Consider the following 27,997-nt stretch of genomic DNA (forward strand, 5'->3'; position numbering starts at 1 on the left):
AAGAATTATAGAAGTTGTATATAGAAGTAGCAGTTGTGTAGAATTGGCTCCTGGAGCCATTTCTAAACAACTGCAGATCCCAAGATCATCAGTTCAAGCAGTTGTGCGTGAGTACACATTATTCAGGTGTGTCAACACTTTGCTAAAGTCTGGAAGAAGACCTTGGTAAAAAACTTTCCCCCCTCGGAGGAGAGGAAATTGGTCAGGATGTTCGGGAACACTAAACGAAACACCAAGGCTCAAGCTTGCCATGAACTGGAAATGTCACTGTCGAAATTGAAGCAACGTCACCATGAGTCGCAACCAGTGTTCCAGCACCGACACCTTTAAATTCGGCTGAAATTTGCAGCTGAAAAGTTTTATGGTCAGACGAGAAAAGGATTGAGCTTTTTCGCCACAAAGACACGAGCTATGTTTGGTGCAATAAAGGTGAGGCTTTAAAACCTAAGAACTCTGTACCAAGTGTCAAGCATGGTAGTGGTAGCATCATTGCTATAGGGCTGTTTTGCTACCAGTGGTACTGATATGCTGCACAAAGTTAATGTAATAGTAAAAAAGGGTTAGATTAATTAAAATTGGGTGTTCCCAGTGATCCCAAGTACATTAGAGGGTGTTGGAATGGATAAAACAGGCTAACTTTAAGCATTAACGAATGAACTGCCCACAGACCCAACCTCGTCTATGCTGCAGCGTCTGTGCCCAGAAACCAACCAGTTTAAATTTGCTCTAGCAATCCTGCCAAGAACAGCGGTTAAATATTCACCCAGAAACTTGCTGACGGCTATCAAGCAGTATTAGTAGGGCTGTGCGTATGTATACTTTTGATCCTGTGTGGATTAGACAAATCCAAACTTGTGCACACAATTCCTCTTTTCTAAAGTCATTAAATATGTAAGCTGTAAATAATTCCACCCTGTAAAAGGAATAGTTCAAAGAAATCAGTAAAAGCCCCAAAATACTGTGACGTTTGTGACCAAAATGAGTGTATTTGGACTTCTGATCACAACATAAACACAGAATAGTGAACCGAGATTGCCAGCAACACGTCTGCATCTACAGGATGAATACTGCAGTGCCTCAGTATTATCAATAATAACGTCAACACATACGCGGCATACACACACCCATCCCCACCCCCTCCCTTTCTTTTTAAAGGCTATTGTGGAATGTGTGAGGGAAAATGAACCTTTTCATCCATTCAGTAACTGTCCTATCTGTTTCAGTCTATGTTGGGGTCAGCCGCAATTCAGAAAGCTTTTACACAGCTTTTCTAACAGTCCATCTCAATTTAGAGGAAAGAAAATTGTTGTGGAGGTTCACTTGTCTTTCTGTGCGGACAAAATTGGAACCAATCTGACCCCAATTTTTGTTTTGTTGGAAAAGCTTTCCTTTTGCTTCCTTTGAGGGACATAAAAAAACGCCATTGCATTTAGGGATTGAAGTATTTATTGAATTTAATGCACTAAAAACATAAACAGATGCATTATAGAGAGCGTGTCTGCACAGATGTGACATTGGCTTGAAAGTAGAATACAACATACATTTAATATATTCAGTCAAATTTAACTGGTCTTATAGAAAGATGTGAAAACTTAAAAAGTGTGATTAATGCATATGCAATTTATACTAAGATAAATTTAACAATATAAAATACAGTAAAGCGAGCAGCTGCTGAGCAAAACAGAGCTTTGGTCAAAATGTTTTGAAAGGAAATCTGGAGCATTAAGACCACTGCGTAGCTGGTTAGCACAGTATCAACGTATTAAGAGCTGACAGTGTTCGCATGTTTAAATAAAGGCACTTTCCACATTTCATAAAAAGGAATATGAATGAAATAACGAAAGAAAAAACTGGAAAACCAAGTAGTGTATCAAAATGTACAATAAATACAATTAAACATTTTATTTTCTGAATTAAAAACGTACAAATCCGCCTCACAGGATTACCTCTGTGTCGTAGTCAAACACCAACAACGGCTGTTATTTAGTTCAATGTTCAATTCATATTGTAGAGTCAGAAATTTCAAAAATAAACAAGACAGACTTGTGTTTGATTTACTATCCAACAAGCAAAATGTGAAGCATGCACTGAGTTAAAAATAGTTTTTCATAGCAATACAAGGAAAAAGGTTTTAAGCTTCAGAACGTGGTCCATGTTATATAGTGTTCCCTGCTGATGCACGTCACGCTCAGTCTACGTTTCTGTACCTGGAGAAGAGGTTATAGAGGACGCGCAGTGTTGATTTGAGGTCACAGTTCACAATATCTGAAGGACAAAGGAAGGAGAGTTACACATGGGTACATATATTCAACAAGGGTTCAACCTTTTAAAAGCAGTCAGCAGTAGTGTGGCTGGATTTCAGTCGAGGTGTATGACTGTCCCTTTTTCTGCACAGCAGCAGCGTAATTAGAAGGAAAAGCAGCACTACGGATGATGGTTTAAGTGAGCTTAAGCCACTGGCACAGTTGGAGATGTTGTGGCACCACAAACTTATAAGTCACTACTTTGCACATGGGCAGCAACAGATACCTGGATGACATGATGATGATTTTCATCATTCTGGTCTGAAAGTATGGTTCAGTTATTGTGATTCATATGCGATTATAGACGAGGCACATACAATCCTTTATGAGGGATGCTGGAACTAACTTGGCTGTGTTTTAGCGACTCACCTGCCAAACAACCACATTTCAAACAAGTATCATACGTGCACGTTGGGTTTAAGCTCAGTGACAAAAAGATCAAGTTAAGCTCGAGACATTTAATCTCAAAAAAGTCTCAACATTATTACCTTCTTGCCATCACCATCTTTTTCTGCTTTTATGATTTTTTTTGGGTACTTTACTTTGTATTCTCATTATGATAATTCTGTGTTTTTGTTGTACTAAACAAATGATAGGACCTAAAAATGAATGACAACTGTTTATACTTTTTTATAAACAGTTGTCATCCAAAACAAAAAAAGCATAACAAATGTCAAGTGGAGGAAAAAATATCGATTAGCATGTTTGGAGCTACTTAGAGCTGTAAATGATATTTTGAGTCATGGGTTTGTGCAAACGAATGAAAAGTGGCCTACTTGAAAAAGAAATTTAAAAATAGCAGTTTAGTAGCTTTACAAATGATAAAATATTATAGAAAATATTTTAAAAATGTAGCAGCGGGTTTAGGATATGATGTACTTGTTTACACATTGTACACTCAGTAATGTAAAGAATTATAAAGACATAATAAATACAATTTAAATAATTAAAATTAAAATAAGACTTGTTCATATTTATTTATTTATTTTGGTCAAAGCCAAAGGAACATGGCAAAGGTTCGTAACCCCAACTCTAAGCTGGAGGGATCGTTATCTGCTTGTATGTCATTATAAGCAATCTGATCCTTGGCTAATAAAAGATGATTGATTACTGCAGCTAAAAAGTGAACAAAAACTAGTGGACCCTGGTGTGTCACCACATACAGCAGTGTATAAAGAAGCAAAGGTTCAAAAGCACAAATATGTTGAATGAACATCCTACCCTCAGGTCGGGGCTTTGGTCTCTCCAAACCTCCATCCTGCATCAGCTCAAAGGAGAAGGACACATTGTGAACCTGCAGACAGAGTGAGGAGGCTGCTGAAGGAAACACGTCGCATACACGCAGAAACACAAATCGTACAAACTGCACACAGGTCCTCGTTGATAAGGGAACATCCTCTGTGGGCCGACGCGGCAAACACAGCACGGCTCTGTTCTGTAAGATCATGAGCCTTCAGCAGCTGCACAAACAATCTGCTCCCTCATTTATCAGTGGATACATTACACCAGTGTCACTCAAAAAAACCCTCCTAATGCTGGGAAAGCGATACAGTCACTGAAAGCCACATTCTTCATGCTATCAAAGGTGAATGAGTAACAAAGTATAACAATATATTTCAAATAGCTGCTTGGATTTCTTTCCTGTTTGTTTACTATGATTTTGTTCTTATTAACTCTTCTAGGTGCCCCAAAGGAAACAAAAGAATCTTTAATGGCGGCTTTAAAGTCTTTCAGCTCATCTTTACGCTGCCTTTGTACATTTACCGAGCAATGTATGCCAGTGCAAAGTGGAGACATGGGATTTCTCCAGAAAACTGATAATTATGAAGCCGGGAAGCTGAGCTGATATTAATGTGGGTAGGACCGGACTTGTGTCCAGGTAAACTGCTTAAAGGCGGTTAAGATTTTTCACATATAGTGCATTTAGACGAGCAGATGTGCTCTCCTGTTGAGGAAAGACTTCTCAGCCAGTCTGACTCAAAAAATGGGAATCCAATCACAGGGAAGAGATGGCTGAAAGATGTTTTCCATTCTCCGCACATTGTGTCTGTCGGTGTATGCTCTCCCTGCTGTGAAGTACTAAAAGCTTTGCCCAACAAGGGCTTATTGTGTGAAAAGCGTGACCTTAGCCCATCTAATAGAAAAAAGAAAGGAAGAGCCTGGAGTAGAGATCCACTGAGCAGAAGCAGGAGTGCTTTCTTGATGCCTCGTGCTACTTTGCACAGCCCACCCCTGGTGTATCGCCCACAGGCCTCTGGGGCCTAAAAACACACACACACACACTCACACACCGAGTAAGAGCTGAGCCCCTAAGCCACTCCAGTGTTTCCCTGTGCAATAGGAGATTACAGATGCTGTGGGGCTGGTGCCTGTTCTTCCGGGCCAGGAATGTCTGTGTGTGTGTGTGTGCGAACGAGCAGTTGTGTACATTGAAGCACCCGATGCCCATTTTGCTTCGCAGCTTGGCAAGGGCAGCTGGCCAAAACCCAAACAAAAGGCTACTGTGGTGTCTCCGCAGATTGCCTGCTCAGAATACCGTAGTACTACAGAGGCCAATGGAGAGGAGAGATGGCTCTGCAGTGAATGGGCTCCGGGGAAAACGGATGGCATTTATCAAGCTATTGAGAGGAGAGAGTCTTGGCTCCAAGTATGTGAGGCTCCTCAGAAATGGAGTATCGATTTAGGCGTGTTCCCTAAACTATAGGTCAGGACTAAAGATTGGTGTCGGCCATGTTTCTCACAGATCTCTGAAAGAAAAATATTAGACGGCGGAGCTCACAACAACAAGTTTACTATCCTGCTTCAAAAACAAGCTAACAGTGCTGCATTTGTGTATTCTGTGACGTCTGTGCTGTTTTACGGGTGAACGACTCATCAAATGTCACGACAGCCTTTTTATTCAGCAACAAATACAAAATAAGTGAACTTTTCTGCATAAATATGAACCGACCCCATACAGATATGCACGCACATCTCTAGACACTGCACTACAGGGGGGCACCAACCATGCATACCTCTTCTAGTCTGACGCTTAAGCCCCGTACCTCTCTGCCTTATAGCTACAAAGGTAAAGTCCTTGGAAAATAGCGATCATATTGAGGTACCGTGTTTTTGGTGAGACATTTCTTTAACCACCGTTTACCTTTTGGTCAAAATTCTCTGGTGTGAGAAAAAAGTTGTAGAGCGGCACAAAGTATCCTTCCAGCAGCCCCATCAGCAGCACCAGATAAACACCATCTGCAAACTGAAACAGCAGCACAATAGCGGGGGCGTGTAAGATAATTGTTCAAACGAGTCGAACTGGTTTATAGACATGTGACACTGAGCACGGTGTTTACAGACTTAACAAAAGAGATGTGACATCATCAAATGGCTATTAAAACCTACAAATATCATTAAACAGTGAGCCTGCGTGTGTGTCAGCGTGACAGCTTTTAATCATCCAAACGAGGTAACAGTTGTCGTTGAAAATATCATCTGTCAACCTGAAAACCGATCACATCGTTTCTGTGTGTATTTAGGTGTGTGACGTACCTGCGTGTCCAGTTCAGACACCTCCAGGTTGAGCTTGTTCAGGTGTTTGTTCACAAATGTGATCAGTGTCTGAGAAGAGACAAAGGAAGGTGTCAGACACAAAAAACAAGTGCTTCAAAGATGAAGAGGAAATAGTCCCAAGAAACAACAAGACCCTGCAGGGTGTTCCAGACGGACCGGCAACAATACGCAAGGTTTTCACAACTGACACTAAAATATCCTCAAGCTTCCTAATTTTACAGCTTCTGAGCAAAAGATAGCTTTAGATATTACTATAGAATTTGTTGTCAAAGGAGCAAAAGCGTCTGGACTTCTTTAAGTTGCTAGAAGACGTTTCACCTCTCATCCGAGAAGCTTCTTCAGTTCTAAGGTCAAATGGCGGAGAGTCCATTTCACAATGAGCTCACCCGAAACTCTGGCTGATTGGGACCCACACCCGTTTTCACACCTTGGCTCATGTGATTAGAGGACTATCAGGGGGTCCTTTTGTCCCTCTTTGGGGGGATACTCCCACTGGGTTTAAATCTGGGACTCTCCGCCATTTGACCTTAGAGCTGAAGAAGCTTCTCGGATGAGAGGTGAAATGTCTTCTAGCAACTTAAAGAAGTCCAGACGCCTTTCTTTCCAAGCTCCTTTGACTACGATGACCTGGATGGTTGTGTCACGGTTTGCAGCTGCATTTCAACCAGCGGTGTTCACATCTTATCAGATTTGAACACAGAAAAGTACCATCAGATTCTTAACCACCATGTAATACCATCTGGAAAGCATCTGATTGGCAACATCTTCATCGTTCAGCATGACAATGGTCAGAAACACACTGTCAATGCAGTTAAAACAAACAAAACTACCTGGATAGAAAAGCACACAATCATGGATTGGCCTGCCCAGAGGCAGTGTGGGATCACCTTAACATAGAATGTAACAAAAGGACACAGACATCCAAAGAAGAGCTTCGAATGTCCTTCATGAAGCCTGGAGAACTATGAAGACTACTTCAAGAAATTGCTAGAAAGCTTCCTAAGAGAGTTAAGACTGTGTTGAAGAATAAAGGCAGTCACTTTCAAGCTCGTATCTCCCCAGACTCAGTTTTTGCTTCATCTACCGTGTTTCTATCTATGTTTTGCATGTTTAAATAAATGACTGCCCTTTTCACCATTTTGCCAGGAAAATAGAAAAAAATAAAGGGGTGGCTCGAGACTTGCACAGTACTGTATTTAGATTTTTTTGTAAAAATTCCAGTCTTCCATAGTCCCACATAGTACAATGCTACTGCAGAGCCTCAGTACCTTCTTCACAACACTCAGCTTATCAGGAGCGTGGTCAAACAGGGTGTCGAAAGCATCACGCTCTGTGGAGAATAAAAATAGATCACCATAAATAAATCTGGGGAAAAAAGTGTTACATAAATCACTTCTTTCAAGAAAACCTACCATGTCTGCCGGAGAAGGCCCTGAGAAAGAAAAAAGGGAAACAAAATGTGTCAGGTAAACTGATTTTTACATCATCAATTTTGCAATATTTACACCACACAAGAGGGAAAAAACAAAACGAAACACAAACGCTTCCAGTTCAATCGCAGAGGAATGCAAAAGGATTATGTCACAGACATAACAACACAATAATGTAGCTGCGGTCTCATAATTTGATTAACAATAGGCACATGTACACTTTGGGTATTCAAATAACCTGGGCATCATCAGTGGCATGGTCACACTGAGCACATACTGCAGCACAATACAATAATCTCAATAGGACAACAATGCAGGGAATTAATACAACGAATGAAGATGTGCAGGTTTTCTATGGGAATGGAGGGCCTCTTGTCTGTTATTACAATGTTAGCACTTTGGAGGACGTTGCTGTTGTTGGAAAGGGTCAGGTGGTTTTGGAGGGTAGGGAGCAAGTGCAGCACGAGTGTCCCGGAGGAAGAGATATCGCAGCGGGCAGGCCAGCAAGAAATGGCAGACACACACACACACACACACACACCCAGAAGCACTCCCACACACGTTTATGGTGTAATCTGTGATGGCAAAGGCAGGCAGGTCTGGGCAATGGTCCTGGTGGTGTGGTAATAACCGTATATCCACTGTGACCATGTGAGTGTGTGTAAGCCTCAGTGCATGTGTGAGTGCGTGTGTTTTATTAGCAGCCTCCATCTACCATGACAAAATGTGTGTGTTGGCCTGCCGTTATCACCCTCGTTGCTGCTGTCAGGCTGCAGGACAGCCTCACAGGGAGACAAACAGTGTGTGTGTGACAGAGTGTATGTGTGCGATTTAAATAGTCTAATTCTTCGGCTAAGGGTGCCATCACATCTCTTGTTCAGATACAATGGTTGCCTGCTCACCAGCGCACAATATTTCTTCTGAAAGCCCTCATAAAACACAGGAGGCTACTCAGATTCTGGTTTTTGGGTCTACAGTGCTGTTATCATTGGGACCGGTGTGACAAAGATACACAAATTCATCCATTCGCAGTCTTGTTTACTTCTTTGTAATTATATTCGGACATCCAGTATATCCATGGTTACTAACCTGGCTAGACTATGACAATCGACCAAAAATAGACAAGGGAAAGGATTTCTGTCGAGGTCTTTAGTCGGGCAGTGTGCTCCTTTTTATTAATGTGGATAATGTTTTAATGCAAAGAATCACATCGAGCTGGTTCCTTTTTATCGCCAGCACTAACATGTGTCAGGCTGAGTGCAGCACATGTGTTGTGAGGTGTAAAAACTGAGTCACACAGTGGAGCGTACTTACTCTGTGTTGCCTGTGATTTCCTCTTGAATTTGCCTTGATTGAAGGATGCCCTCTCTTTTCTGGAAAAGATAAAGGGAGGATAGTAAGTTCATGTGCAATACATTGTTTAGCTTAATACAAGTAGAACCTACTTTGAGCCGTTCACAAAGTGACACCACAGCAGGTAGCCCTACATGTTTGACTGATATGCGTCTCCTGCTGGGATCGAACCAGGAATCATTCACTTGTCAGCCTAATGTAAAAACCACAAGGATTACAATATACATCTTATGATGTACCTTTTTTTTATTGTTTCTTAATCCAATTAATCTATTTTTATTTTTAATTGTTCTCAAATTTCAGTGGATGTGCCTCAGGGTTAATTTTATTTTAATTACTTTCCTTTGTTTTGTCTTTTTAATTGATTCGAAATTGGTTATTTGTTACTTTTTCTTTTATTACTTTGTGCTCCGTCTTATAATCTGCTTGTCAGTCATCTGTGTACATGAAAGGCGCTATGCAAGCTAGTTTCACTGACTGACTGATTGACAGATATTATGCTAACTAATGCTACCTCAATGCTGGGGATAATTTAAACTAAATAATCTATAAAAACCACTGTAGAGTCACGTATGTAAATGTCTCCATCGTGCAGGCTGTCTGATGCAGCAGGTTTTTAATATACGAGAAAATGCTGACAGCAACTGTTACCTCAGGAAGTCAGTCAATGTTTGTGGAGTTTATATAGTTCGATATAACGATATATATCGGATGACGATATAAAAACGTCTATCGTTTCATTTTACGCTACCGTTTGTTTCGTGGTGTCGCAAAATAAACTATTTACGGCAATATTTTTTCATTGTTTTGATGGTCACCATAGTGGCTATATTAATTTCTTAAAGTTCTCTTATATTTAATATAACCACACTACAGACGGACAAGCGCCTGTGTTTATGTGTTGTCGTTAGCAGCAACGACAGTAAAACCATCGCGTGTCCGCTTGTTTATTTTCCACATAAACCCTTCACAATAAAGCTCAAGATCCTGTTGAGACTTTTCAAAATAAACTGAATCATGTGAAAAAGTATGAAGAGTATTTATGGATGAGAAGCAAAAAAAGAGCTGTCAGGTGCTAAAAAATAAACCTTAGACTCAAATGTTAGAACAGGCTTTTCCCCGCAGCGCGCCGTGTAATAAATACTCAAAGAAAACTGCGGCCGTTACAACTTATGTCTAAAAATGTGTAGTTTCATGCATCAGTTAAAACACTCGACTCCAGGTACACGACACGCAGCTGGAAACACTTCAGCTACCCAAGATTCACAGAATTTACAGAAAATGTTAAATGTGATTTATATCGTTATCGGGACGATATATGTTTTATATCAGGATATGAGATTTTGGTCATATCGCACAGCCCTATAAGATGCCATCTCTCCTTCTTTCTAATGATTTATTCCAAGTGTTGATTGGTTGTGGAAAGGATTAGTCCAGGAATATAAACCCAAAGGAGGCGGGGCATGTGATCGGGTCTTCGTCCTTCTCTCCTCCTACCTGATCTCCATAAGCACCAGCTTTATTCATTTATTGCTGCTATAGCTTTGTATATTAAGTACAGGCTGTGTGGGAGTTACTGGCAGTGTTGCTTATTTTTATTTTAGTTTTTCTGGACTAGGTTGAGGGAGAAGCTGGAATGTGACGGCCCATTATGTGGCTGGTTCATGGTCTTCTTCCTCTTTTGTTTGTTCTAGCGCCCGTGTTCTTTTGTTTCTTTCTGTCCTTTTGTGAGTAACTATGTTCCTGTTATTAAAAGCTTGATGAATGGCAGCAGCATCTCACATGTTGGGTTCCTTTGAGCCATAGATTTAGGGAGCGTAACATCAACAACCTAATTTCTACATCAATCTATCCTGTCACTGACTCCATCTTCATTGTGGTAAAGCCTTTATTGAAAAATTGTCTTCTACAGACATTTCAATCTTTACTAGATGTCAGATTTTACAGCTAAACTCAGTAAACATTAACGGTGCTGAGACTTTAGTGTGTCCCTGACAATTAATGGTGGAGAAAAAAAAAATTGATGTTCAGACCTCGTCTGAACATCATCGAGGTCTGAACCTCGTTGATGTGTGTGCAGAACAAAGCCCAGAAAACACAATCACGTATTTTAAAGTGCTAACTCGCTCGTAAACATGCAGGAGAGACACAATACGCCGTGTCTTGTTAATGTGCCCGTATGCTGCATGCATTCAGACTTATCCAGTGTTTAAAATAATACACAAATACTGCTCAGTAAAACCTGGTGCTCGTGCCGAATTAAGGAGAACATGCCTGATTTTTTTTATAAGCAGCAGATAAAAAAAAAAGAACGTTCACCAACCTGGACGACGACTACTTGAATCGAGACGTGGTCCGGCAATCTGATCGGTGCTCTGAAGTGTTGTGACAGCGCCACCAGCAGGTGCAAGATGGCAACTATGCTCTTAGCATGAACCGCTAATGTAAGAAAACAGAAATAATAGTCAGAAACAATAACTAGCAGATCTGTGAGATCAGGATTTTGCTTCACACGGGGGTTTCTGATAACGGTGAGGTAAGTCTGTAAGCATAACTGTAGCATAAAATGAGAACAATTAGTGTTTTATTTACATCATTATAGTTACATTATTATTATTTAAATGTTAAATATATCAAAAATCATCCCACAGATCATACTGTGGTGGCCCTGGAAGCAAGCACTCAAAAAAATGTGAACCAGAATTAGCACCTTTATATTTCTATTACAAACTTTCTCTGTCATATCTTCTATTTTTGTGGCATTTGATAGAGTTAAGTATTAGTATTTACAGTACAAAAGAGTTTTGTATTTGTGTTGTGCGCTACCGATTTAGTCAACAATTTCAAATGTCACATAATGTCGTCATTCTTCAACTAATGTCACCGACACACAGCTCTTTCTACACCATTTCTTTCCCCAATCTTTAGCCTTTGTATTTTTTAAATGTGAATACCTCACCCAAGGCATTGGGATGCCAAATAACAAGGCACATATTTTCAATGTTTTTGTTTTTTTTTAATATCGTTCAAGGAATTTAGAATGAAAAGTTTTACGTGGCAAGGTCGTGTACATACAAACACAAGATGCCAAAAGTTGCCTTGAAGCGATATTATAAAAGCTACAAAATACGAGCTTCAGTGAGGAGGGAGAAAGCACAGAAAAACAGAGTGAGAATGGCTGCAGTGATCAGTCAGAAACACTCAAGAGATGTGCAGTTAGCCATCCAAACAAAGATTTACCTTTGGATACATCAATCAATCAGGATCAATTAATTGTCTAAAGCAAGCCTTTGGTTGTTCCACATGGTATTGGCAAATAAGAGAGGAAGCTAAAAGCATTCATAAAACCTTAGATCCCTGCTGCATGAGGACCTAAATAGGCAGCATCAGGAAGGGTTTTCTACGGCCTCTGGATGTGAGATGAAAGCGGGCAAAAACAAAATTGATTAAAAGAAAGCTCCTCAAATAAAAGGACAGCCAAATCAATTACATTCTGTGCTATTAACTGTGCTCTTTAGCATATTTGAAGACATCTCGTACTTAATATCTTTTCAAGGACACAGTTTCTACAAGAGGCGCATTTAGGAAAGCCTGATTTTTCAGTTTTAAAAGAACACAACAAAATCAGTTGTGTTCGTTATCCTAAAGATTTTCTCTGTGTGTTATTACATCATTTTTTATCTTTCTTTTGTATTTCATACCACATAGCTGCTTTCGGAGGTTTCTGGGTACTTAAGTACTCACTGGGTAACCCAAGAGCCTGAAACATTTTTACTGCTGCAGTCTCATATTTTTCTTTTAGTCTTGTTACAATTTGTTATAGTTCCTTTGTAGCATACTGGAAAGCCTGGACTCTGTGCGTCCTGTGGTGGACCAATCAATGTACACAGTTCATCTAAAGACTAGAAAGTACTCCATTGGCGACTCCATTGGTTGCAAAAGACACAGCTCTCAGTAATCCTATTCCTGATCATTTTATGGGCTCAATCTCTCGTTTCAGAACATACAAAATGAACCTCATTCAGTAAATTATTGTCATTATTAGGATCAGAAAGAAGTTTTATTCAGGGTATGCTCATGTTCGAACAACTAGCTGTTAGCCAATGAGCCTGCGGTGTCCTCAGCTTCACAGTCAGACCCACATCTAGTTTCAAAACACCAAGTCTGATCTCAGTACTAGGGAGCCTCACTGTGCAAGTTCTCCTTGCTGCTTGGGGAAAACACAATCTGCCAAGTACCTTAAAAATCTGTAAGTATTCTCTGTTGCACTCGTGTGTGAAGTTAGCTGATGAACAGACTCCGTTGATGGCATTATTTCTGGGCTCATTCACACTTCATTGTCAACGTCCGACTTCCAGTACTATATGCTGCAGCTAATGACGAAAGTAAAAAGGCAGTGTGCAGGGAGCTCAACAGTAATTATTGTTACTCACTCTGTCAGATCAAAGAGTGCCATCAAAGGACAGATGGAGAGCTCTCTTAACATGCGCGGCTACACGGTTACATCTCAGCAGGAAGCATATTAATCCAATGGACAGATGAGTACATTCAGACACAAATCCTTCAAATACCGTTTTCCACACAGGAAGGAAACAATGAGGGTCATGACAAGCGCCAGATTTATACAGTTTTTCTGTATAAATAAATAATAATTCACAGAATAACAAAACCACCACTCCACCTTGTCAGTGGAGACAATGCGTGGTAGTGGCTGATCGATGGGTCAGTATTAGTTATCTGCTTATCTATCAACCCCAGCATTTATACTTGATGATGAAATTTAAAAGTAAAGAAGAGACAGGAGAAACACCTTTCTCCTGCTATACGTGCTGATTTGACATCGTTTATCCAACACAGAGGACTCTGCAACTCGTGTTTGGAAAGTCACAAACACAACAACCAGAGGGGTGTACTACAAAGCCAGATTAACGATTTGTGTCGATGTTAAAGCCCAAACTTATCCTGAACACATGACCTGGTTGATAGCCGGTTATGTTACAGTTTCAGTTCAAAGCTAGAAGATGGAAGCGGCGTGTTTTCGCTGGTTCTTTTATTTGCAGCTTGTTCTAAACTGCAAATAAAACCCCTGGATCGAGTGCAAACTGTCGATGCACTGTAACTGTATTGTGCATGCATTTGTTTGGTGATGCAGAAAATAACAATATACTGTGAAATAACACAGTATATAGTACATTACAGTGCAGTATAGCATAGTAAAAAAATCTGTGTAAACCAGTGTGGTTGTTCTTTTTAAAAAAAAATTTTTTTGCGTAATATTAGATTCTAGTAGAGTAACTTTGTATGTCACAGTTCAATATAAGCCTTATTTATCTGATATTGGGTGGTGTTGCAGCCCGTCAATTCAGCCTCTAATTGAAACAAGCTGCTTTAGCCGACCTCCCTTTAATTCGACTTTCTTCTGAAGAAACACGTCATTTTGGATTTGTTGGCAGTAACACGTCTTTTCCTCTTCTTTTAACAACAGTCTGTAAATGTCCATGAACTGAGGAGGACACAAGTCCTGGGACTTTTGGGAGAGAAATGCTGTCCCATTGTTGTCTGATATAAAATTCTATCACTCGACAATCCTGGGAATCTTTCGTCATATTTTACGTTTCATATGTTTTCAGTTGGTGAAAGTCACCCAGACTGCAGCCAGACTCTTCTACTGCAAACTCGTGCTATTAGAATAGACGCAGTATGCCGTTTATCATTGTCTGCTGAAACTTGCAACACTTTTCCTGAAAAAGACGGCCTCGGGACACTGATGCGGAACGAAATTAGCGCTGATACCAAGCACGGCAGTCGATTTCCTGTTTAGTCTGTTTAGTTTAGTTGTTTTTTTTAGACATGTTGCTGCAATCAAAAACAAAAAAGTACTGGCAGCGACCAGTGCTACCCCTCAGCCTCCTAGCAATTGCAGCTATGCTATCAATTTAAAACTCTCGAGTCGCCTCATTCTCAAGTTATCACATTCACAAACTCCGGGGTACAATTCACCTCATTAAAACTTTGTTTGATATGAGCATTCACTATTATAATCGTATATACATGACAGAAGATAAGAAAAAGCAGAAAAGAGCCACAATCTATTTTTGTTAGGGTTGGGTCACTAGATGATGGATATGAGTGAAAGATTTCTACTATGCTGTATCTGCTGTGTGTGAAAATATTTAGTTTTTTAAATTTTATTTATTTTTTGCCATCTATCCTTCGGCTGTTTTCCTCTTGTAGATGCAAACATCATTTTCCCCACAGGGATTCATTAGGTCCTGTCATATCATTACAAGTGTTACATAACAGCATATTGTGTTTCACAACAGTTGTTCAAATGACTGGAGGACAGATGGCTCACCATCTTAAAAGAAATTTCAATTTCATCAAATTAAACTAATACATGGAGATAGCGGTGCAAGGACTTCACACAGCACAAATACAAAATGCAGCGCATCTCACTGTAGTGTTTGCACTGCATTCTCAAGGCTAAATAACTGAAAGTGCACGACAACAAGACCAAAACCAAAAGCTGCCTTTGGCGAGACGACATTACTGCAGGAATTAATGAAGAAATAATGAAACTTTCTTACAGTCAACATTCCAGCGGATGTTTCTGGTGGAGAGTTTGAGAGACTCGTTGATCCGCTCTAAAACCGTCTGCAGCTTCTGTTTCTGGGCGATCTCTGATTGGGTCACCTCTGCCACGTTCAGTTTCTCGCCTTCAAGCTTTTCTAAAAGAAGAATTTACAGTAAATTTTAAACTCAGAATTTCAGCTATCAACTACTAATCTACTACTTATCAGATCGACCATCTGCCACCATCTTACTCTATCCCTAGCATGTTATCTTCATTATATCCAAGAATCTTTTCTTTTCTCCTGACTGGCAGCATCGTCTACAACATCCTTTGTCCAGTATATCCCATCCCCTCCTCTGCGCATGTCACCCTTGACTGCTGTCTTCAAACCGCTCAACCTGAGCTGCCCCTCTGATGTACTAATCTTGTCCATTCTGGTCATTCCCAGTGAAAATCTAAGGATCTTCATCTCTGCCACCTCCAGTTTGGCCTCCTGTCCTTTTCTTAGTGGCACCATCTCCAAACCACACATCACAGGAGGAGTCACAACTAGGGCTGGGCCATATCTTACCGTTCACGGTAATACCGGTATAATGTCAGGCAATGATAATGAAATATCGCAATAGAATATGGCATCCGCAGTGCCTTTGTTTTCATACGCACAGGGCTGAAAAAACATGGCAGTGACGGAGAATGAGAAGGGTGAAAACGGATCGTTGAATGAAACAGATGAACCAGGATTGGTTTGTAAAAATGCTGCAACTTCAGTGATGTGGAACTGGTTTAGCTTTCGTCCATCAGATACACACCAAAGCACATGCTAGCGGTAGAGCATGCTAGTGGGCCGTCGTTATTACCGTGCTTTTCAGAAAATACGGCACACTTAAAATCAGCCTTTGATTTTCTGAAAATCGACAGCGCCCCTTATAATCCCGTGTGCCTTATGTATGAATTCTGGTTGTGTTTACTGACCTCGAAACGATTTTATGTACACGGCGCTCGAAAATCTGTCAAATGTTTTAGTGCGACTTTCGTAAGCTACGAAGCCGCACCGCTTGATGGATTGTCGGAGCATTACGGCTATCGTAGGCAGGAGCCTGGCGGAGTGATACGTACTGTGCTTCAACATAATATTACCTTATTGTGTGTGTATAACCTCTTTTTAAGTTTTGTGGATATTATACATGGTTATGCTGAGGATATGTCGGCCAGTTTCCACTGGAAATGCCTTTTGGTTAAACTGTCAGCGAGGAATTTGCATTTTCACTTTTATATTTCTATATAACTTTAATGCACATAAAAAAAAAAACAGCTGCTTGTTTAACCTCCTAAGACCCGAACTCTTTCATGACATGCATTTTTAATTTTTCTTTGTTATTTGGGTTGATTGGGACCTAAAGAATGTAAAAACAAAGAATTACCTAAAATGAGATCCACATAAGAGGACATTTGTTTCAAACAGTGGCAGAATAATGTCCTCGTAAGTGGATATTTGGTGGAGGATTTTTGCACTAATAAAGTTGTGGAGTTGTACAGTATTTTGTCTCGTGTCAGTTATATCGTTATCGCAAATTTTCAAATGTATATCGTGATAAATATTTTTGACCATATTGCCCTGCCCTAGTCACAACCATCATGTAAACCTTCCCCTTCAATCTCGTCGCCATCCTTCTGTCACAAATCTCCAACAACTCCACCCTCCCTGCACTCTCTTCTTCACCTCTCTTGAGCACCGTCCTCTGTTTTGAATGGTTGAGTGACCTACACTACCTTTACTCCCTGCATGTTCACCTTTCACCTGTCTCCCTGTTATTCACACACATGTATTCTTTCTTGTTTCTAATGACTTTCATTCTTCAGCTCTCTAGTTCATACCTCCACCTCTCAAGGTTCTTTTCCCACCTGCTTCCTGCTCTCATCTGCAAACTCCCATCTGCAAACTCTTTGTCAAACCACAACAATGTGCGAAGGTTAAGTTACCAAACAGCTTCTGCAGAACTTGACCATCATACAGATCCTCAGCCAGATCTTTAACAATGATCCTCTCGCCCACCAGAACGTCATTTATCCAGTCGATCAACACCTACGCAGGCAGAAGAAGAAACAGGTGCTTCATTGGGGGCTTACAATGTTTTATTTTTTATGATACAGCTCAGCTACCTTTAAATATACCTGAATATATCCTTTAAAGAAACACAAAAAACAAATAAAACGTAGAAATTATTTTCAAAGCTTTACTCGGGCCCTTAGTCTAAGTTGTTAGGAGATGTAGCAATATAGAAATTCTTAAATGGTAGGTCAAAAAGAAAAACCTTCATGAGCTCCTGCAGTTTGCGGTCATTCTTGGAGTTTGGGTCCACCATGGTGCGCACCTCGTTCTCCTCTGTTGGATGAGAAAAAGTTGGCAAAATAAACCAAACAACAGTACAAAGCAATGGAGCATTAAAGTATCTCAAACTGTGGATCCCAAAATGCTTTGGGTTAGCTAAAAATACATTTATATCCTTCATTTATCCAGGTACAAGTTGGAAAAAATCTCTTTTCCAGGAGGCCCAGCCGAGAGGGCAGCAGAAATTACAACAAATATAACACGATTAAAGAAACAAATACAAGTGACATTCAGCACATTGAGTGATTTAAGCTGATTACCGAGCATGGTGTCCTCAGGGTCCAGCTCATAGTGTGAAGGGCTGAGAGGAAGGTTGATGGCATTTATCCCCTCCTCCTGAAGCTCAGACACTAGAAGAAATAAGTTACAATCACAACATCAGACTAAAACAATCACATAAACAATCAAGATATAAGACATGCTGAATTTTTGTTAGCCTGTTCTTTAAAAAACATGTATTTACATCTCATGTGTCAATAAACATCTAAATTATAAGAGGAGTGAAATTTTACAGGGTTTTTAAATGTTAGCCAATTGTAGAAGAATAACCAATAATTCAGAAGTGCTTCAGACTTTCACAAGCAGCTGAGCACTCTCATTTTAACAAATAATTATTAAGTAATAGAAAAATCATTTCCATTAACCATTTCTGCCATGAACAGACATACACGGACACAGATAGGCAGACACATACACAAACACACCCACTGGTCTACAAAAAAAGGTTTTTGTTTCTAATCACTGACATTTTGACACTTTTGAATATCAATGTATCAACAAAATGTCTGGAATTTCAACTCTTGCCCACCAAAAGTGTTTTAATGTCATTCTAAAAACAGGCCAGAACGCAATATCAGAGACATGCAAAAGATGTGTAGTTCTGTCAATTTAGCTCAAAATAAAACAAGCCCAGTATGCTCAAAAATCTTTGAGGCACCTGATTTTGTGCTTGTTCTGAACCAACAACATTTACTCATCGTGCTCGGATTCAATTTTCTCTGATATCAGTTTTTCACTTTTATACCTTGATGAAATCTTGCCCTATGCTCATCGCTGTCATCCAGATTTAGTGGGAATACAATACATGAGGATACAAAAACTGCATCTTCAGTAACACTCTGATACACTTTCAGAAAGTTATCCACAACCTCAGCATAATTCTCTGCTCCGGGACTGCCCCCCCCCCCCCCCAAAAAAAAACCAAAACAAAACTGTTGACAACCTGCACGAATGCTGCTGATGTAGTTGGCTTCAGTTTTCCTTTGAACCCATCGTCAAGCATCAACACCTTCCTTAATTTTAGCTCCACTTTTTTCTTAAATGCTGAAACGTGACGTCTTTTCTGTCCAGTCACACTAGCTGTCCAATACTTGGAACACCATAACTAAAAAAAACAGGACGTGCTAGACGAAAATAGTCACCAAGTGAAATTTATTAGAGGTGAAAGAATCCCAGCAGCACTGGCTTGTTGGCCAGTGTTATCAAAAGCACCAGGAGAAGAAATGAAACCAGCTTTACTTCAAAAGATAAACAGTAAAAAGCTGTGTGACACATCTTTGAAATGCCAATCAATCTGATAACTCTACATGCAGGGCACACCAGCTAAGACAAAGACCAGAATTATAATCATTTGAGGTGTTCAGCAGTAGTTCGGACGTCCCCCCGATTCCACGAATAAGTGTTGGGAGCCACTTGACGTCAACCAAACACAGAGCAGTGCTGCTTCCTGCTTCTCAGTGGGCTTTAAAGCAGCCCAGCATGCCCTCCTTCACAGCATGTCAGATACCTGAGGAGGTTTGATCGCTGCTGATCTGTGTGTGTGTGTGTGTGTGTGTGTGTGCACGCAGTGGAGTGAACATCCCGTGCATTACTCTGCCTTCACTGGAAAAACATCCTCTTAATCAACACCATCCACAAGTGCCTGGATGTACACTGTGTCTCCGTGAGCAGACATCACATCACACAGAGGTGTATGAGAATATTCCTACAGAGCAACACACACCTCACCCTTTTCAATCCGTAAATTACCACCCACTTACCCACTTTTGTTTCCCCTGGGACAACGTGTGAGTGTTGTGGAAAAACGTCACGCTTCAATGAGAAGGTACAGTCAGTGATGCAAGTGGTAATACCCTCCACCTAATTCCCCTCAAGAAAGTATTCAAGATTGACAAGTCGTTTGCCAGCGAGCATATCTTGAATCTTATAATGACCAGAAGTCAAAATGACCCCAATTTTCTTTTCAGTATGACCCCAAACAAACGACTGATCCCATAAACACATCAATGTTACCCACAGACTTACATATAACTCTTTTTGCAAACTTTGCAACTGTATTTTGTAGATAAAAGTGGTTGGAAATCAGGTGACAACGAGCTAGTCACCAAGGCTGGTGAACTTTTTTCCAGTCCTAGAGACTCGGGATGGGATAACCTATAAGTAAGCTTGAAGTTACTTAATTTGAATGCAGTCCAGCTAATATCTGCTGCTTGATTTACAAGGTAACACAAAAGAAAATACCCCCAAACTGAAAAATGTTCTCAGTTTGCTCATCTACAATGATTTAACATGAAGTTATAGCAGGCATACACCGGCCTGTTTTAATAGATAACAAATAGCTGCATTGCTGAGGGGGGCATGCTGTTGTATGTTTACACAAGATCTATCAGACAACCCCGTATGTATGCAGTGGTAAGACTACGAGAGAGGCTTTTTAGCCCTTTATCTCAGCCAGAATCATTTTAAATCATTTAAACCTTTGTAACCTGAAGTACACAGCAAGAGTACACTCACAAGGTATGCGTGCTTTCTTGTATTTTTCTGCCCACTGCAGATCTGCTGACAAAGATGCAGAAAGTCGAATGGTCATCAGGCCAATTAGGTCTGATTGTAATCTGGAAAACCCATCAGCTACTCTGCTCACTAAGTCTCTGTGGACAGAGGCCAATATTTCCGGGCTCTTGGTATAACCGGCGGATATCCGGGCAAGTACTTCCTGTACCATGTCCTAATCATTGTTTACAAATATGGCCTTAATTTTAAAAAAGCTAACAAAGAGGAACGTCATTCCCAGATGTACAGCTACACCAGGGAACAGCTAAAGCACCCACCCATTATTGGCCTGAGTAAGTTGATTATTTAGTGTTTTGTTTGTGTGATTTTTATTTCTTTTTTATGATGGCAGTTATTCTTATTTATATTTTCAATCCTCCAGGAAGAACAATGTTTCACTGTAAACCTATACAAAGAGACACTCATTCAAATGTATTTTAAATTATCATAAAAGTGCGATATTACAATTTTTGGTCATACTGCCCAGTCGGCCTGCACAATAAATCGAATATTTATTGTCATCGCGATATCAGCCTGCGCGATGGGCCCATCGCAAAAGACGACGTAAACTGCGATAATAGGGTACCTTAAAATGTTTACACACGTGTTTTAAAGAAACCCCTTTACACATTTGACCAGTCGAATAGAGCCCTTCACGGAATTAACCAATCAAATGGATTAGAGGCCCGCTTCCTACGCAGGTGGGGAGCGAACAACGCTGCAGCAACGAGTCACAGTTGTAAAGGCTGAGAGCGAGACGCATGACGAGAACGCTACTGACTATGAACTCGTGCCTAAAAATAAATAAATAAATAGTATCTCGCTTATTTGGAGGTACTTTGGATTTGATAAAGACGACGTTCTCCAAACACAGGTACTCTGCAAAACTTGCCGAACACTCGTGGCAACCACCAGAGGAAACACGACTAATCTCCACCATCATCTTCAATACAACCACAGAGAACTGTTTGAAGAGTTACAGAAGGACAGGGCTAGCCAAACAAAGGTTGCTAATGTTAAGACACAGAGCACAGCAGTCCAACAGCCGTCTCTGTATCAGAGTTTTTCAAGTGGAACAACTTATGAGAAAACGTCGAAGCGCTACAAAGAAATAACAGAGGCCATTACACATTTTTTCGACAAAGACATGATGCCTATAAATACAGTTAGCAGAGAGGGCTTCACCGGTCTGATACATAAAGTGGACCGGAGATCCCCTCACGAAACTACTTTTCCCACGTCGCCATTCCACAAATGTACGAAACATGCCGCAAGACCGTCACGTTTGAACTGAGCCAAGCTGAAAACTACGCAAGCACTACAGTAAAGTTTCCTCTCCAGTTTTGACTTACATCATAAGTACTTGGTGAGTGGTAAAATGATGAACAACTGCATTGAGATGATTTGCAGTATAATTATGTTTATTTAAAACTAATTATAGAGACCGGGAAGGATGTCTTTCAGAATTCAAGCCTCAGAAATTTTTTTTATGGGGGGAATGTTTCAATGTTAAAGTGCATTTTGTTGTTACACTGATAATACAGCAGCTTTCATTAAATAAAACTGTTGCAGTAAAATGGAAATTATGTATTCGTTGTTTTTTTTTTGCTATTTATTTTATCGCAAGTCATATCGTTATCGCAGTATTGATTACAGTTATCGCACATCGCAGGTTTTCCTAATATCGTGCAGCCCTACTGCCCAGTCCTACGACAAGCAATGCCTTTGGGACTCACAAATGCAAGATCTCTTTTGCTCTTTACATGGGCTCCTTACCTTTATACATCGAAAGCCTGCTCAAACGCTATTGGTCAGTATTGCTAAGAATACCGACAGATACCAGTACCAAAAAACTTGTCTCGTGCCTTTGGGTTCTACATATTTATTAGAATTAGATAATTAGATAATTAGAAGAGATGACCACGTTTTGAATCAGGTTATCAAACCCACCTTCAAACCAGGTTTCTCTCACATTATTATTATTATTTTTTTTGCAAAACAAAAGTGTATACTGGGTTAGTAACATGCGCCACTAGGCTACTAATCATCGCTATCATCACTGGTTGGTACCAAATTTACTAGTCGTTTAATCTAATCATTTAACATTTTAACTAACGCTCAATGCCAGTAAATTATTGTGTCCTAAACATTACGCAGCCTTCTGCCACCAGGTGGCGCATCGTTGTTGAGAAACATTAAAAATCTGTTAATCTAGGCCTCATCTTTTTGCTAACACTATTAGAATGACATCGCGGATACAAGCAACAGAAATTAGCTTTCTCCAAAAGGCAGACGGGCTCTCGCTTAGCAACAGTGGGAGGAGTTCGGTCTGCCTTCTGAATAAGGCGTTCCAGCGACCTCCTACCAGGAGTAGGCCCAGTTTATTCGTTTTTCATATGTTATTATTTCTTTTTGTAATATTTTAGTAATACGTGAACATCTTTTGTAGTAACATGTCTTCATATAATATTTAACATCAGGTTGTTTTAAGTGTTTTTCTTCTTTGTTGCCTGTTTGGAGTATAACGTGTAACGTGGATAACGCAGGATACGAGGCGCTGCACATTTAAGTGGCATGATTCATTATTGAAGAATGTGATTAATGGTTTCAATTATCTTTATTACTTGTTTTTGACATTTCCTATTAAACAGTTCTTAAATTTAACTTAACACCTGAGTGATTCTTAGTTTCAGATTAGTCGGTTAGTCTAGTTTTATTTTCCTTATTTAGTCGACTAAGAAACTAGTCGCCAGGAACATCCCTTATGGGGCTAGTTCCTCTATTCTTCTATTTCAATCACAGTTCAACAAAGACACATATGGAAAAAGGGAATAATTTTTGCTTTCTGTGGTCTACTCTACATTTTGTAACTTACAAATAACCTGAAGACCTGTGAAAGCCACCCTCAGCGGCTGAAACTACACAGTCTCATGTGGGGGTACAGCTGCGGTACAATAACACCATACTAATTAGCACAATGTGATATTACTGTTAACCACCACTTGTGCTATTTAAGGTAGAGCGACTTTGTTTAACCCTGGCTAGGTGCTGAGGAAGTATGGCGGGTAGATTCATCTGAATATGGCATTAATTCACTCCCCTGCTGGGATTCTGCATCGAGCAAGATTTTGCTCACCCCTTTTTGCACAACAGATTTCATTTAGTGACATTACGAGCGCACTGAAAGGGATTAAAAGGCATCCCGAATCTTCTCACCACACATCACTCCACTCCACCCCCTCCTCAGTCCACTGTCATAAAATGAGGAAACGTATCCATCCGCTTGGTTAAATAAGGGTAACACAATAAATAGCTGCATGCCTCCTGTCCAGTGCTACATATGGGGGAAAGATTGCATGCTGATGTCCTACCTGGAGGGCATAACGCTCCACAGCCCATGTCTGTCTGTCTCCGTCCCCCAGTCACAAGCATCCTCTCCTGGCTAGCAGGACCAGCTCTGTCCCCTGCGTCTCATTCTCCACAGGCTGAGCTCTCTAATAGCTTTAATACACCGACTGACCCCAAGATAAATATTAAAATTGTTTGATTTTTCACAGAGGATATAAAATTACCTCCCCTGATTCATGTATTGTATTTGCTCCATACTCAGTGTACACAGTTCTGCAGAGCCCTCGCTAATGCTCTGAAACCTCCTGACCTTCTCCTCTCTTTTCATACCACCTCGTCCACATCACATAGCTCTCCTTCCCTTCCTTCACATCCCCTCCAACCTGTTCCCTTTCTTCCTCTCATCCAGTCATTACTCCCGTTCCAGTCGGCGGCCCCTCTCTCTCCCCGGCACATGCAGTGACAGCCATAAATGTCACATGGACCTAAATTTATTCACTGATCAGTACGAGAGCGATCAGCCCACGTTTTCCATCAAATCATAGAACACACTGCAGACGTCCTACACACTGCTCTGTGCATTTATACTCTGTGTGTGTGTCTGTGTGTGTGTAGGGGACATGAGCCCGTATTGATATAATGAGATTGCATGCATGTCCTATGGGCAAAGCAAACATAAAATGGGGCTCAGCTGTGCAACAGTATCCTGACTGACAGAAAGTAATCATCCGACTGAAGGGGACCTTTCTCATTCCATGATAAAACCTGGCCTTCAACAATGAATGTCATCTGTGGAGCCTGTTGTATTTCCAGTGCAAGCCGGCATGGTAATAAACTGAATTGAGCATTTAAAAGAAGCCTTTTGGAAGACATTTATTTAAAGCACGTTCCTGGTAGTTAAAATAGAGCGGTGTTAAAGAACTATTACAGAGGAAGATGAAGCGGGCAGAGGTGTCCATGAGAAGTCGAGTGAATCGCTATGAGCTCCACAGCTGCTATTCTGTACCTGATCCTGACCTCTGACCATGTGGAGCAAAGCGAGTAAGACCGAGTGCATTACAGATAACTGCTGGTCAACCAAATAATCAGTGTCTTCACCAGCTTTTATGACAAATGTTTCCAAAGATATGCTGATGCTACCGAGACATCATTCATCGCTCACAAGCTGACTGATCTTAGTGTTTTGAAACCAGACGTGCTCTGCTATCTATTAAACCATTGTAGGATTCTACTAGAGCATCTTTAAAGGATTCACAGGTCGAAACAAGCTGTTTTACCTCTCCTTCCTTCAAGCCAACTTTCATCTGTAGCCCCTCACAAACAAAACTTTGGCCAGCAGGAGGGTGGTGCTTCTGTGTTACAAGAGCTGAGTTCCTGGACCTTACCATATCAATAAGCTTGAATTCCTTGTACATACTCAATATTTGGAACTTTGCCCATGTTTAATATGATCATCCACAGCTGAAATAGTGCATATATGACAGAAAGGTTCACTTTAAATAAATACAGACTGAGGCAAATTAAAACAAGCGAATGACGCACACTCTGTTAGACTTTTGCAAAGTGTCCTGACATCATAAAGGCTTGCATGGCTCTCCAGTTTTTAGAAGAAGCGGTTTTTGGCAGCACCACTCGCACCACCCCTATAGATCTGGATTCCTTGGCCCAGTATATCAAGCCAACTATCACAAAGCTAGGGGTCAAAGTGGACGCTGACCTCTAGCTTGACGTCAGGGCAGCTGGCTAAAATAAAAGCCAATTCTTTCTAGGCAACACTTTGACACAGTAATCCACACCGTTGTCACCACTCGGCTGGAGTAATGTAATGCACTTTATATGGGCGTTGGTGGTTCCTCCATCGCTCGTCTCCAGATGGTACAAAATGCTACTGCCGGTCTTTTAATTGGCACATGTGAATATGAGCACGTCTCCCTCCATTGGCTGCCCATTCCTTTTAGAATGAATTTATTTGCTAATAAAGCCCTCAGTGGTCTTGCCTCACCCTACTTCTCTGAGCTACTATGTCCCTATGTCTCTTATCTAGTCTTCTGTACAGCACTTTGGTTCCTTGTGGGTCGTTTTTAAAGTGGTTTACAAATAAAGCTAATATTGTATGGTAGTAAGGCATTACTCAGTCCTCCCTGGAAATAATTCTCCATGTTTTTGGAAATATACTGAAAGGAGAGTGGAGAGCTTGGCCTAATATATCAGACCAGAATGAATGAATGAATGAATGAACTAGGTTGCCAAAGGATCCACTGGACATGCAGAATATAATTTTTAAAACGGAGGACAAAACTGACATTTTTGGACTTTCAGCACCAGGAAGCTTTAAGCTGCAAGTCATTGATAATGAGCCCATGAGAGTGGTAACACAACAGTTAATTTCATCCAAGCCAGAGGTCTGAACTACAGATGTTTCCAAAGTAAGCTGGTTATGCCAAGCAGCTCTGCTGGTCTGTTTCTTTGTAATGACAGTCGACTAACTGAATGTGGAAAAACTGAGATGAAGTGTTGAAACTGACCGTATTTTATATTAACACATCTCAGCCTGTTTATCGTCTATTTAGTAAACAAATGATTCATCAAATGTGAACGTTTGTGGGATATATTAATATTTCCCTTCAGTAAAAGAAAGGGATATATTATTTTTTTAATTGTTTTCAGGATTCTACCTGTTAGTGACGAACTCAGCTGCCGCGTCCTTTCCACGGGCTATGTGTCTGTTTTCTTTATGAGTAATGCATGCCAACACATCTGTGTTTGTTACATAACAATCATCCTTTCCTCTGCATACCCAAAGACCAGGCGGACACAGACGTGAGGCTGTAAATTCCAATTTACACCAGACAGGTGGCCAATGACCTGCTGGATGTTAAGAGGTTAACACATCTCAATAGTTCAAATCAAAAGTTTTGTAAGTGGATGTTTGATTACATATAACAATAATCCAATAGTTTGGAAAAAAACATTTTTTTGTTACTATTTAACTGTTTTTACTGTTCTTGCCCACCTGAGATCAAATTTAGTGTATGTCACCCACAAACTACAATGAGTTTGAACAAGTGGTCCCAATTTGTTACCCATCTGCATCTGTATGTAGCTTGTAATTATGCTGAAATAACTGCAGCCTGTATGTCTGATCCAAAGTAAATTTCTCTGTTGTTAAAGTGAAATGTTTCTTAGCTGCAACACAAAATGTTAAGCTGCTAAAAGCATGATCCATAAAACCAACCTCACATGAACTCTTTATTACCTAAATTAAATTAGTTGACCCGGTGGGAGCACTCTGGAAGGAAAAAAAAAAAGAGACTAATCCACATATAAATTGTCTCTGTATATGTATACCTCCTTTAACAACTATTTTAACGCCCAATGTGTCTCCTTATTGCCTTCCAACTAAGTCAAACTAAAAAAATAAAAGCTGTTGTGAAAGCACGATGGGTGCTGCCTCTACAGTGGTTAGCGGGCCTGTGTTCCCTGTTGCCTCATTCCTCACTTATTACAGTAGTAGCGGATTCAATACCTTACATGGGTACAGACCACACAGCCTGCGGCCATGAAAGCACACACAGGACACCACACGTTGTAGTTAAAGAACTTCTTCTAAGCTTAAACATAACCAAGTGCTAAATATGTCGGCTCTCTGAAACTTCAGTGCGTAGTAGTAGTGACTTTTATTTTTTTGGAGGCTGTTCATAGAGTACAACGCTGTGTGCACATACTATAAAATGTGTCTGTAAGAGGGTTTAGTTCAGAAAACAGTGCATTCAGAGGAGCAGAAGAGTTGCTAGACTGTTAACTTTGTTAGCTGTTTACCTTCTTTGGCTTTTTTCCTTCTTACCAAAGTTCCACCAAGTTTCCCAAGGAAAGAGTCATCTTTCTTTCTGGAAGACGGAGATTTGGGCGTCGGAGACTTAGGAGACGAAGGGGACTTCTGAGGCGAAGAAGCCATGGCCGAAACGACAACTAAATCCGGGACAGTTAACTCAAAACTGTCCGAGTTGACGTGGAAATGAAAGTTTGTTAGAAAGTCAAAGTAAAAAAAAAAACTAAGGGAAAATCGCTGTCCACTCCCTAAAGCGGAAACGGAATTCCAGACATTTTCTCCCGAGGTTGGCTGGAGTGCGTGGCCCCTCCTCTGCGGAGGAGGGCTGGGAGCAGGCGGGAGGCTTCTGACCGCGGGAACAGGGTCCAACTCGGTCTAGAGCTG

General features: G+C 40.6%; 1 protein-coding gene across 1 annotated transcript; it reads right to left on the reverse strand.

Moving 5' to 3' along the window:
• Positions 1 to 1,428: 1,428 nt before the first annotated feature.
• parvaa (parvin, alpha a) lies at positions 1,429 to 27,923 on the reverse strand. Its single transcript, XM_040036110.1, has 13 exons — positions 27,604 to 27,923; positions 17,865 to 17,954; positions 17,528 to 17,598; positions 17,196 to 17,298; positions 15,229 to 15,369; positions 10,965 to 11,080; positions 8,603 to 8,661; positions 7,271 to 7,290; positions 7,127 to 7,188; positions 5,838 to 5,906; positions 5,446 to 5,547; positions 3,525 to 3,597; positions 1,429 to 2,265 (listed from the first exon to the last, which is right to left on the reverse strand). Exons 1-13 carry the CDS (start codon positions 27,737 to 27,739, stop codon positions 2,189 to 2,191), a joined length of 1,119 nt encoding a protein of 372 aa, XP_039892044.1. The 5' UTR covers positions 27,740 to 27,923; the 3' UTR covers positions 1,429 to 2,188.
• Positions 27,924 to 27,997: the final 74 nt, after the last annotated feature.

This window comes from Simochromis diagramma, unplaced genomic scaffold, assembly GCF_900408965.1.
Source record: "Simochromis diagramma unplaced genomic scaffold, fSimDia1.1 OVJJ01000333.1, whole genome shotgun sequence".
Taxonomy (NCBI): Eukaryota; Metazoa; Chordata; class Actinopteri; order Cichliformes; family Cichlidae; genus Simochromis; species Simochromis diagramma.

Excerpts from the sequence above, each read along its gene's own strand:
- parvaa (XM_040036110.1), bottom strand. The coding sequence starts at position 27,739 with ATGGCTTCTTCGCCTCAGAAGTCCCCTTCGTCTCCTAAGTCTCCGACG. Across the intron at positions 11,081-15,228 it reads CATCCGCTGGAATGTTGACT|CGGTTCATGCTAAGAGCATA; the intron begins GTAAGAAAGTTT and ends TTCTTACATTAG. Across the intron at positions 5,907-7,126 it reads AGCTGAGTGTTGTGAAGAAG|ACACTGATCACATTTGTGAA; the intron begins GTACTGAGGCTC and ends GTCTCTTCTCAG.